Raw genomic sequence first — 12,128 nt, 5'->3', positions numbered from 1 at the left:
TTACAAAGCACCTAAACCATCAAGCTAATTTTCAAAAAAAAGAATCCAATTTTTTTTTTTATATTTAGACTATGGTTACAGCTATTATGTTGATTTACCACATGCACACCTTTAATGTTTTTTTAAATCATACAGAATAGGGATAATAGGATCTCTCAGCCATTGCATTATCTAAACAGCCAACAAAGCAGGCAATGGAGAGAAAATTATTTAAAATGTGTAGCTTCTTTCTGTAGTTATTTGATTTTATATTGAGTTGGAAGGGACCCCTCAGGATCATCAAGTCCAATTTCTTGCCCTGTGCAGGACACCCCAAGAGTACCTCTGTGTGCCTGAGGGTATTGTCCCAACTTTTGAAGCCAGACAGGCTTGGTGCTGTGACCACTCCCCTGGGGACCCTGTGTTGTACGAGAGAAATGTGCATTTGAGTTCCCAGCTTAACAGTGTGGTTTAGTTCATGAACTGAGTGGCCAAGCGTTTCTCTCTCTACTGGTGTTTCCTGTGTTCTGCATACTCAATAAGTGCTGCTTCAAACTCTCAGTGAGTGCTACCTTTATGAGTATCATGTATCCATCCTTATTGAGAATGTATGGTAGTCAAAGTACAAGTTATGTCATGCTAAATAGTTTTCAAGAATGTTTTTCACATCCAATATTTTTGAACATGAGCTGTGGAAGGGGGAGTTACAAAACATTATTATGACAATAAAGTAACTGTAGTTTTTATCTTTGTAAATATACAAGGTTCCAAAGTTATTTTAAGAGCTGGGTTAGAGTGGAACTCAGTTCTTGTTAGATTTACAGCAGAGAGAAAATCAGGTTTTCTGTGATCCACATATCATGTGATGCTATTTATGTGTGTGTGGAGATCAGATTCTGCTGTCTGTATCATGCTTTATTAATTTAAGGAGTAGAAAAATCATACTTTTTACATACAAAATTAATCAACACAGATGGAAGAATGTCACGTTTGTTTGTTGGTAGAATTTTATTTCCAAAGACAGAATTAGAAATCATTATTATTGTTATTCAATGCTTCCAATCGGTTTGGGCATTTTTGGGTTCTTTTCTTGTTTTTTGTTTGTTTGTTTTTTTTACAACAGTACTGATTGTACTTAACTCTGTGAATGTGTTTACTTATTTCCTCTTATTTACTTCTGGTTTATGCCCCTATAATTTCTTTATGCTGGAGGGATGAATTGCATAAAATTATAACTTTTTCATTTATTTTTGTCTGGGTAAAGCAGGCTAACTCTTATTATGAGTGTGTATTTTAAAAATCTGACGCAAATGATGGGCTCTGTGAAAAATACGTACATAAAGAAATCTAAAAGCAGGAAATGCTTTAATGACTCATTCTCGTGTGGGATAAGGGAGGCATCCTTTCTCCTTGCCAATTAAAAAGAATGTGATTATTTTGTATTAGGGATTTATGGTTGCTGTGCCAGATCTTGAAAGGATTATCTTCACAGTTGATCTAATTTGAGATTGGTTTTAGTCTTTAGCAGTGCTATCAGTGTCTGAGTGATGGTGACACTGAATTTTCTATATGCAGTGATGGGCACCAAGGTTAATAGACAGTAAAAACTACTTTGCAATGTTGGAGTTTAAAACAAGATCTACTTGTCTCTCTTTGCCTGGGTATATGTGAGGCTAATGTATACTTTTTTAATTATAGGATAAAATACACCATTGTTTGGTCAATAATATATTTTTTTAAATAAATCTTCAACTAGGAATGAAGTAATTTATTTAGGAATGAAGTACAAAACTGTGATAATATAAAAATTATAGGGGAAAAAACTGCTTTAGGTAGCTTTAGAACTTCCTATTTAATGAATTCTCTTCAGTCTGTGTCAGATGATCATTACATCATATTGCTGTATTCCTTGTAGCTGTCTGGTGATTACATAGCTTCCAGTTTCTCCAGCCTTATTTTTCCTTGCCAGTTTTTGAAACTAATTTTTGAAACTAATGAAGTCTTTTGGGTAGCAGCTGTCCCCGTTTTCTGATTCTAGAACAGTGAAGCTTCCTGACCCAACTAAAATGCAAGGAATAAATAGTACTAGAGAAGGGAAAATTACACTTTACCTGCTTGGCATGTAGCCTGCAAGCAACAACTCCTTTGGTCTCCTTTGCATGTTGAAGAACCCTTTTCAGGGTTGTCACATGACTTCAGGGAAATGAGTGGGCACATGTAGAAGCAGAATAAAACTCGTGTGTCTTTGAAGAGGGTCCCAGTTACATTGGGATGTCTTCTTCATGACATGTCCTTCCAATTTCTGTTATAGAAATGATTTGAAGACCTCCCCATTGTCTGTATTCTGTTTCCATAATTACAGTCTTTCAGAAATGACAGAGACTTTTCTTACAGAAAAGACAAAATGTCAATTTTTTTTTTGTTTTAGTCCTTGTTTTCAGATACTGTCTGATATTGATTCCCAATCAGGTGTAAGAGGGAAGAGGCTACAAAGAAAAAAACTTCTGTGATGCAGTTAGGGAAATTGAATCCACATTTAAATTAGGGGGGGAAATAGCTAAATTATATAAAAATACCATATTTATATGTTTATTAAATAAAAATGACTTGTTGAAAACAAGCACACCATTGCTAAAAATTCATGCAATATTTAATATAATTGCATCTAGTATAAGAAAAAAAATCAAATTACTTCTGTTTCTACAGTGGAAATCAAATGTTTTGTGATGCCATTATTAATATGGACTAGTCTTATATCTTTAAAGCCTAGCTGATAAATTTTTACTGCAATACCCTTAGTGTTCTTACAAACTGTGAGTAGAATGGGACAACCAGAGATTTATTTGCTTTTTGAGATTTATTTGCTTTTTTTCTGAAGAGTACACAGTTCTCCTCTTTCTACTCCTGAACAGGGAAGAAAACTTGAGTGTATTAGCCATTCTTTTTCTTCCTCCTAGGGAAACAAATATACTTTCCCTTAAGGTTTTCCCTTGTCAAACTTGAATTACTGTGTGTAAAGCAGTGGCTTCACTTCAAAAAGCATCACCAAAGACAATTAGAGAATCTTCATTAAAAAGTTGTATTCATCTGGATTGGAAATAATAATGGACATAGACTTTTTAAACTTTGATCTGTGTTTATCATTGTAAAGTGAAATGGATGATGGAAGAATAATTTAAGTTGCATTTATTTTTACAGTACAAAATTTAAGACTGTCTATGCCCTGGATTGCCTGAGAAGCAGGAGCTTAACAAAAGAATTTACAGTTCAACCTCAATATTTATGAAAAAGGAGAGTGACAAATACAATAAAATAGTTTCAAATTGCCATAGTTCAATGTCTGGCTTTTTTAGACATTTCTGTTTTCATAATGTACTTCATCAAGCACAGTTGTTTAAAGTATTATGGATTATTGGTTTTTTCCTTGTTTAAATTGAATATTTTTTTTAGATAGTAGTTTCTCTTTGGTTAAATAGCTTTAGTTTCTGCTACAGGTAATGGCTACCACTGGTATTTCATAAATCCTTTCTCTGTTGGTTTTCATTCAGATGGTATTTAACATAGTGGTTTAGTCATTCCAAGTTGTCTATCACTTATTGCTGTCTATTGCTATCACCTTATTACTATCTTTCATCTTCCTGTTTCTTTTAAAAAACTTAGTAAAACGTTACATGGATTTCTTTTTTTTCCAAATGGAGCATCACATATACTTAAATATATTGTGTTGAAAAATGTGATTCTGAAAGGTTATAAATGATATCATTTGCAAATATGAACTTTTATATAAGAGTAGAGTACTAAATCTGTTGTTGGAACTGTGATTTCCTTAAGAAGCTGCAGTGATTAAAGGAATTAGTTTATATTTTAAAGTGCTATATTTTGTTTCTTCCAGATGGTCCTCGGCCCTCCCAGAAAGAAATCATATCATTAAGGGCGTTTATGCTTCTGTTCTTGAAACAACTTATATTGAAGGTAAAATGGTCTGTTCCAGAATGAAAACATTGACATCTGTTACATACTTGTAATAGTATCTTTCATAGTAGAAAATTGTTAATACCTGTCCAGTATTGTGTCATTTTCTGGTTAATTTAATGTTCATGCACATCCTTCTAATCAACAGAGAAGTAGTAAATCCATACAAGATTTCTTATTAACCTCACAAAACTCTGCTGTGTATATTTTATTAAATGTCTAATATATATGTTTTAATTAATTGTCATATTTTAAAATTTTTTAATAAAATGGTCAAATGAAAAAGATAATTGCAGTTGTCAAGCTAATAGTTGCTGTATCCTTCTTGCTGGTTCTACCACTGGTAGAAATAGTGTAAGACTCTTTCTGTTACAGCTGAATGCTACTCTTTGAGGGATAATCTTCCATTTGAGATTAGACTGAAAACCAGTATTTTCTGTTCTGTCTCACAAAGTGTAGGAGTAACAGTAATAGTCTGTAGTATCTGTGGGCCCACACTAAAGGAATCTGACCTCATAGTGTTTTGAACTGCTAATATGATAAAGAAAAGTAGTAAAATGATAGAGAAAATGTAGTCTTTTAGGTTCAAATAAAAAAGCTGTAAAATTATTTGACTGTGTCCAAGGTTTGCTTATCCAAACCTGAGGAATGTATTTTCTCTGAACAACAGCCCTTTTTTTCCCTCTTAGGATCGAGGAGTGAAAGAAGATGAACTGCAGAGCATATTAAACTACTTATTAACAATGCATGAGGTACATTTCTCTAATTACCTACCTTTTATTGTAACTAATTGTATCAGCTCTGTGGGAAGCTTGTTGTTGAGGTTAGTTTGTAGAATAACATTGGTGCTTGTCATACAGGATGAAAATATTCATGATGTGCTGCAGCTGCTGGTGGCACTGATGTCTGAACATCCAGCATCCATGATCCCTGCCTTTGATCAGAGAAATGGGATACGGTAAGACAGTCAAGTGGGAAAGTACCTTAAGTGTACTTCCAGTACCATGACTCTCTAGTTGGCTTCCTTTTCACATAAATATCACACTAGCTGATCTTTTAAACTTGAATTTCATTAACTTGGGCTTTATTTTTTGACAAAATGAGTGGTTTCAATATGTTGGAGAAAAAAAGAATTTCCATTTAAGATTATCATTATGATATTTCAAAGTAACTGCACTGTTTTACTTGCTTCTCAATCAAATAGAATGTGTAATTAACAAGATGCATCAAATGGCTGTGTATCGGTCTCAGAATAATTTTAATTATTCTTTGTTTGTATATTTAACATTATCTGGGGAGAACAAGAGGAAAACAAGGAATCATGCCCTAGCCTCTCAAATTCTGTTTGAAAAAAAAGTTGCATTAATTTTTTTATCTGTTTGTCTGTAAAATTTATAACTGACAATTCCTAAAAAAGTGGTTTTTGCGGGGGGAGGGAGTTATGCCTAGTTTGGTAATATAATTCTTTTCAGGGGCTAATAATTTCCATGCTAATAATTTGATATTTACTATGTTGGAGTTTTTTTTGTTCTGAGAATACTTTAGGAAATGCAAGGAGCTTGTAAAATGGAAAAAGCCCCATAATATCTACTACTTGATAGATTCAAGCTCAATTTTGCCTAAATGCTAAGATCTTTGTACAGAGATATGTACTTAAAACTGTTTGAATGACAATGCTTATTGAAGGAAAGACTCATGGTTAGGACTTTGCTTTCTGCCTATAGTTTGTATTCAAACAGAATTCTGTCCCTGTCATTTTTTGAAGAAGACTAAGTCTGATCTGAAAGACTGGAGACTTCCTTATGTAACATTGGTGGTATTAAGAGTGTTTGATGGTGCAGTCTTTATGTTTGAAAGTCTGTGTTGTAGAAGTGTGGGGAATACTCAAAATTACAACTTTTAAGAGTTTAAAGGACAAAACAAAACACTCCCAAAGCCTTACATAAAATTAGGGGTTCATTTGCCTTGGATGTCAGAGGACAAAAGCCCCAGGGCTCATTTAGTAAGAGCAGAAGTAATTTCAAAAGAGAAAGATATTGTCTGAAAACACACTCCTTAGTGGAAAAAGTCTAGAAAGAATGACTAAAAATTGAAGGTGAGCTAATTCTAATGGGAAACTAAAATATAAATTCAAAAATTTGTTACAGAAAAGTGCAGGGCAAGGGTAATCTTTTCTGTCTCTTGGTGACTTCAGATCAAGGCTGGTTTCCTTTCTGAAAGACTGCATAATTTGTGCTTAAACCTACCATATTAATTAAATATTTGATAATTAGATTAGCCAGTATTTGAGGGCACTTTTTTTTTTTGTCCAGGATTTAAAAACAGAGGGTGTAATGAAAGGAGATTTTCACTAGCATCCAGGTACTCCAGGATATGACCTAATGTGTTTCAGTCTGCTTCTCTTGTCCTAAGCTTCCAGTGCTTAGACTGTCTTTTACTTGGTTGTTCCAAGAGAGAAGTATAGGATAAGATGTTACTTTCTCTTCTAAGACATTGAACTGAACCAAACTACACCATGTCCCCAACCTCAGTAATTCACTATCAAACTCTCACGCTGCACTTGATTCTTTCAGTATATCCTATTTTGTGTAAATTGTTGGTTTTATTTATTTCTTTCTTAATAAATATTCTTGCTCAGTGAAATACAAGCCATGTATGTGATGTTTAGTGATAGAATCTATATATGATGTTTGAGCTTTAATTTGTTTTTCTGTTTTAGAGTAATTTATAAGTTATTGGCTTCCAAAAGTGAAAGTATATGGGTGCAAGCTTTGAAGGTCCTTGGATATTTTCTTAAACATTTGGGTCATAAGTAAGTGTCATTTTAAAATTTTTGTAGTGGCGTATTTAAGTTAACAATTCTTCTTGTGTTTTTGTCATGATTACTGTATATTCTTTGTCAGTCTTTAGAAATTACTTCAAATTTTATTAGGTTTTCTGATTAATAATTTGTACACTGTTAGCTTTATAAATCAGATAAAGCTATTTTTTTCCTCTTAACTTGCTATTACTATGACGTTTGAAACAATACATCTGTTGTCTTTCAGATATAAGATATGCTGAAAGTCAAGTCTTAAAACAAGGGAAAAACATTTTCCAGAAATACCTCTTATGACTATATATTGCATGTTCAGCTAAAGTTAACAGGAAACACATGAGTGTGATCTAAAATTTCCTTCTGGAATCATCAGTGTCATTGCAATAAAATTTTCAGGGCAGCATTTCTAAAAATAGTTTTAGAAGGATGGGAAAATGAAATAGAACATTTTATTGACATGGGAATGTTTCAGAAGGAAAAGCAGATACATCAAGCAAGTGGTGTTTAAAAAAGGTGGTAAGGACAGATCTCTGTTCAAGAAATACTCACTGAGAAAATGTGGCAGCAAGAAATATTCCCATTTAAAAAGATCTGATGTCACAAAATGGGTTTACTTAGTCTGATCTTCCATATTATAGTGTCAAGAAGGCACTAACAATCATGCAGTGCTGCATAGCCTGCTGTTGCTCATTTTTCCCCTTCTACATGTGGTGTTAAAATCCCTGCTGGGATTAGCCCAAAATGGCATTTTAGTGGGAGGCTGTGTATTATAAAAATGATCCACATGCTTCACAAGAGACTTCATCATGTAAGCCTCCTTTGAAAGGAAAGGAGGTAGGAGTCCAGCCAGAGTGTGGTATTGCTAGAAATGCTTTTCTCTCAGTAAGATCAATAAAGTATGACTGTATAATTGAGAGACAGTTAGCTGAGAATATGCTTCTAAGTGAGATTTTTCCTTTGGGATCCAGCAAGTCAAATACTGTTCTGGGAATTAATAAAGCGAATTGATAGTCCACTCAAGAATCTCCAAGGACATTTCAAACATTACTTAGTAGAAGTCGTTCACATTGATAGGAGTTGGATTAAGTATGATACACCAGATGAAGGCTTGATTTGTCAGAAGCCTGGTTGTATACAGATAAGTATATTTGTTTAAAATATTTATCCAGAAAATCAATTAGCAACCTATGTCCCGGGTGCATCAGGCACAGCATGGCCAGCCAGGCAAGGGAGGGGATTGTGCCTCTCTGCTTTGCACAGGGGTGGCCTCACCTCGAGTGCTGGGGGCAGTTTTGGGTGTCACAGTATAAACAGACATTAAACCATTGGAGAGTGTCGAAAGGAGGGCAACAAGGATGGTGAAGGGCCTTCAGGCGAAGCTGCACAAGTGGCTGAGCTCACTTGGTCTGTGCAGCCTGGGGGAGACTGAGGGGAGACCTCACTGCAGTCACAGCTTCCTCATGAGGGGCAAAGCAGAGACAGGCACTGATCTCTCCTCTGCAGTGACTAGTGACAGGACTCAAGGAAACAGCATGAAGCTGAATCAGGGGAGGTTTAGGTTGAATATAAAAAGTTTTTCACTCAGAGGGTGGCTGGGCACTGGAACAGGCTCCCCAGGGAAGTGGTCACAGCACCAGCCTGACAGAGCTCAAGAGTGTTTGGACAATGCTCTCGGGCACATGTGTCATGCTTGGGGATGGTGCTGTGCAGGGCCAGGTGTTGGATTCGGTGATCGTTGTGGGTCCCTCCTAACTCAGCATATTCTATGATTCTATGGTTACAAGAAAAGAAAAGAGAATTTTCAGAAGCTGAAATTTTAATATAACATCTACTTGCAATTATGGATATATCAACGCAATTTCCATTGTTGAGTGAACATATGTACTTAGCAAAAATTAACTTTATTTTTCATGTAATTGGAGTGATTGAAATCCCCTTGAATACTCTGTGTAACTTTCAATGTTTTTTTTTAATTTTTAGACCTCTGAACATCTGCAAATGTGCATATTTTATGTAGATTTTAGCAAGTAAAAATGCCCTTCCATTTCATGTTTCTCAGCTACTGCTTGTGCCTTTTTGTTCACATACATATGTGTGCATATACAACTTTATAAAATGGAAGTCAACCGAAAAAATTACAAAGTACTTATATTGCTGTTTCACAGTACAGGAAACAGATACTGCATTGTAACACTGAAGCAGAATCACATAAAGAGATGTTATGTGATTTATGAAATCTAAAGCAATACAATATTGCTAACAAATGTATAGGTACTAAAGCAATTACTGTTGCTGTAGTTCATATATACATGTATCACAGATGAAGCTATGGAGTAGAAGTGATTGATTCTCAGAAATGACCAGTAATGTGTTACATGAGAGCCTGAATAACTTAGCTGGTTTTTCTTTGTGATCTGTGATGAGAGACTACTTTGTCTAACCTTAGCAGTTGACAAAATCCTGTTTTTCCCTCCTCTGCCATATTTGATTTTTCTATGCCACCACATGAAATAATAGTCTCTTGTTTACTTTTGGGTTTTACCCACACATATAAATCTCCTAATGGATTTCTACTTCCATCTGCTAAATCATACCTTAAAAGTTTGAATACATGTTGGTTTTCTCATAATTAATTCATGAACTCCCTTCTGTGCATACAAAAGTACACATTGTTATAAATTTTTACCATTCTTTTGTGGTACTTACTTTGAAAATTATGAAATAATCAATTAATTTCAAAAGTTCTAGAATGAACCTATAGAGTCTGTATTATTTTTGCTGATAATCATGAAAACACAGTTTCTTAGCTTTTGAATGCATATCATTTTTAGAAACTTTATCCTATTTAAAATTTTTCTGCTTCTTTAATATAGATTATAATTTATTTTGTAAAATAATTTTTATTTCATATCCATTATAGTAGTAGGTAAATTTAATGATGCAAAATATGAGGAGTCCTCTATTTATGATGTTATGTCTTATTTTAAAATGGTGGGATTTAGGGACTAGGGGAGTTCATTGATGTGAGCTGCTTCGTTCTTCACTTTTTAAAGATTTGAGTAGTTTTGGATTTCAATCATGTAGAATTTCACAACTTTTCAGTGTATTGTAACATTTTATTCCAGGATTTAATATTTTGCCTTCATGAGAGAATGATATATAAAGAAGAAAGGTGGTACTGAAAAATCCATATATATATACATATATATATATATATATATATATATATATATATATATATATATATATATATATATATATATATATTACTATTAACAGATACAGATTGCTTGAGCAATCTAAGGGGGACTGGCCCAGATCACCCACTGTGGTTGCTTCCAACCTAACCAGTTCTGTGATAAATATTGGAAAATATGAAGCTGGATTTTCCTGAGTTCTTGTGATGTGACAAAAGTTGAGTTCTTCAATAATAAGATTTTAACCAGCCTGTGCACATCTTTAACTTTCTTACGCTGTGTAAGATAGTAGGAGTTGACTTTGAGGATGGTGTGATTTTTTTTTTTTTCAATACAAAAGCCCATCCTAAATACGACATTTTGTATATTTTTTGCATTAATTGTGGGAAATATCTTAAATATATATAAAATAACAAGCTTGGAAGCCTTTTAGTACAGCATCAAAATACTTGGCTTTTGGGTTTTACCTTGCTTTTATTTAAAGTGCTCATTACACTTGACATGTGGCTAATGTTTTTATTTTCTCTTACAGGAGAAAGGTTGAAATCATGCATACTCACAGTCTTTTCACACTTCTGGGAGAAAGGTTGATGCTGCACACAAACACAGTGACCGTCACAACATATAACACGCTTTATGAGGTACAAATTGTTAAATGTAAAGATTATTGTTTCTGCTCCAAAAAGCATGACTTAAAATATGTGTGCTCTATAATATCCTGATTCTCAAGACTTTTGAGAAAAACTTTAGAAATTTTGAGAAAGTTTTTCTTGGTTCGCAACGTATTTTGCCATGTTTTAGATATTTTTATTGTGTCCTAATTTTTACATAGGTTCTATAAAACTTTCCACTTCTTATAGAAGAGATCCTGTTCCTTAGGATGTTCATCACTTTTCACCAAAAAAAAACAAAAACCAAAAAAACCCAAACAAAAACCAAAACCACAACAGATACTGCAGACCTCCAATTACTCATACTTCTCCATTGTTTGGAGAGTGTGTTTCCATTGAAATGGAAAATGCTTAAGTCAGAGCTGCCTCTCTTTTCTTTCTTCTTTTTCATGTCACTCATTTTATGTTTACAATATTTTGAAGAGTGCTGTCATTTTTTTCTTTTTCAACCATGCCAAATGTAACTAACACAGCCACTTTTATGTAGCTGATACTGCTTGAGGTAAATAAGAATGACCCCAAAGCATTCTGCTGTTCTACCAGGTTCTTGTAGAGGCTTCAGTTTTGATGAAGAGCAATTTTGTTAAAGCAAAATATCGAGAACATCATGTGGTTGAAACTCATGTCTTCATGCCTGCACACATCAATCTCATGTATCATTTTCAATTATTGCTAAAGTGATGTCTTAGAACAGAATTTCTTACAATTTCTGAAAATCTTATGCACTAAAAAGGTTTTTAGTGCTTTTTTTACTTGCAAATAGATTTAGTGACTAAATGCTCAAGGTAGGTTCCAGAGAAGAAAAAAGAAACTACAGGAGTGCTTGGTTTTCAGGGTTCTAAATCTGAGTAATGTGGAAAATTGTTCTCCTATGATTGTAAAAACCTAAACGTCATCTATTTGCCAGTGACTTAGATCCAAGTTCTTTTTATTGTACATTACCTTTTATGGTTTGGCCACTTGAGCCAGAGTCTAGTTCCTGCATTCAGTTTTCTGAATGCTTCTATGATTGGTATTCTCAGAAAAATGCATAACTCATTGACAAAATCAAAGTCCTCATGGAGTTCAGCATCCACAGACATTAACATTTGAAAAAATAGTCAGAGGAAAGGAGAAAAAATGGATTAAGTGGTCTAAGTACTGAAGATTTGCTAAGAAACTGATGCTAAGGAACAGATATTTTCCATATTCTCTCATACAAAGTAAGGGCATATTTGCATTCTATTTTAAATACCAATATATAAAGACCTATTCTAAGATTCTGTGTTCATGACTGACATTAGTTTGATTATTTTTTAATGAGAGAGCTAAAGTTCTTCTTTAAAATAAATATTGCTAGTGAAATTACTGAATTTTGAAATACATTTACTTGAATGTAGCTTTTCTAAATCTCTTTACTAATTCTCTTTACTGAGAATTCTGTGTTGATGTCATTGAATTTTTAGCCTTTCTGTGTTGATATCATTGAATTTTTAGCTTGTTCTTAAAAAT

General features: G+C 33.8%; 1 protein-coding gene across 4 annotated transcripts in view; it reads left to right on the top strand.

Annotated features, from left to right (window-relative positions):
* Positions 1-12,128, top strand: part of NBEA (neurobeachin) — a 452,410-nt gene that overhangs the window by 127,348 nt on the left and 312,934 nt on the right. For all 4 annotated transcript variants that reach the window (XM_058019299.1, XM_058019300.1, XM_058019298.1 and 1 more), the window contains exons 14-18: positions 3,872-3,951; positions 4,641-4,703; positions 4,812-4,909; positions 6,671-6,763; positions 10,499-10,607. In XM_058019299.1, coding sequence (XP_057875282.1) covers positions 3,872-3,951; positions 4,641-4,703; positions 4,812-4,909; positions 6,671-6,763; positions 10,499-10,607 — 443 coding nt within the window. The remainder of the gene's footprint in view (positions 1-3,871; positions 3,952-4,640; positions 4,704-4,811; positions 4,910-6,670; positions 6,764-10,498; positions 10,608-12,128) is intronic.

This window comes from Melospiza georgiana, chromosome 2 (genome assembly GCF_028018845.1).
Source record: "Melospiza georgiana isolate bMelGeo1 chromosome 2, bMelGeo1.pri, whole genome shotgun sequence".
NCBI lineage: Eukaryota > Metazoa > Chordata > Aves > Passeriformes > Passerellidae > Melospiza > Melospiza georgiana.
Note: the sequence above shows the minus strand (reverse complement) of the source record. Positions and strands in the feature narration are given on the sequence as shown.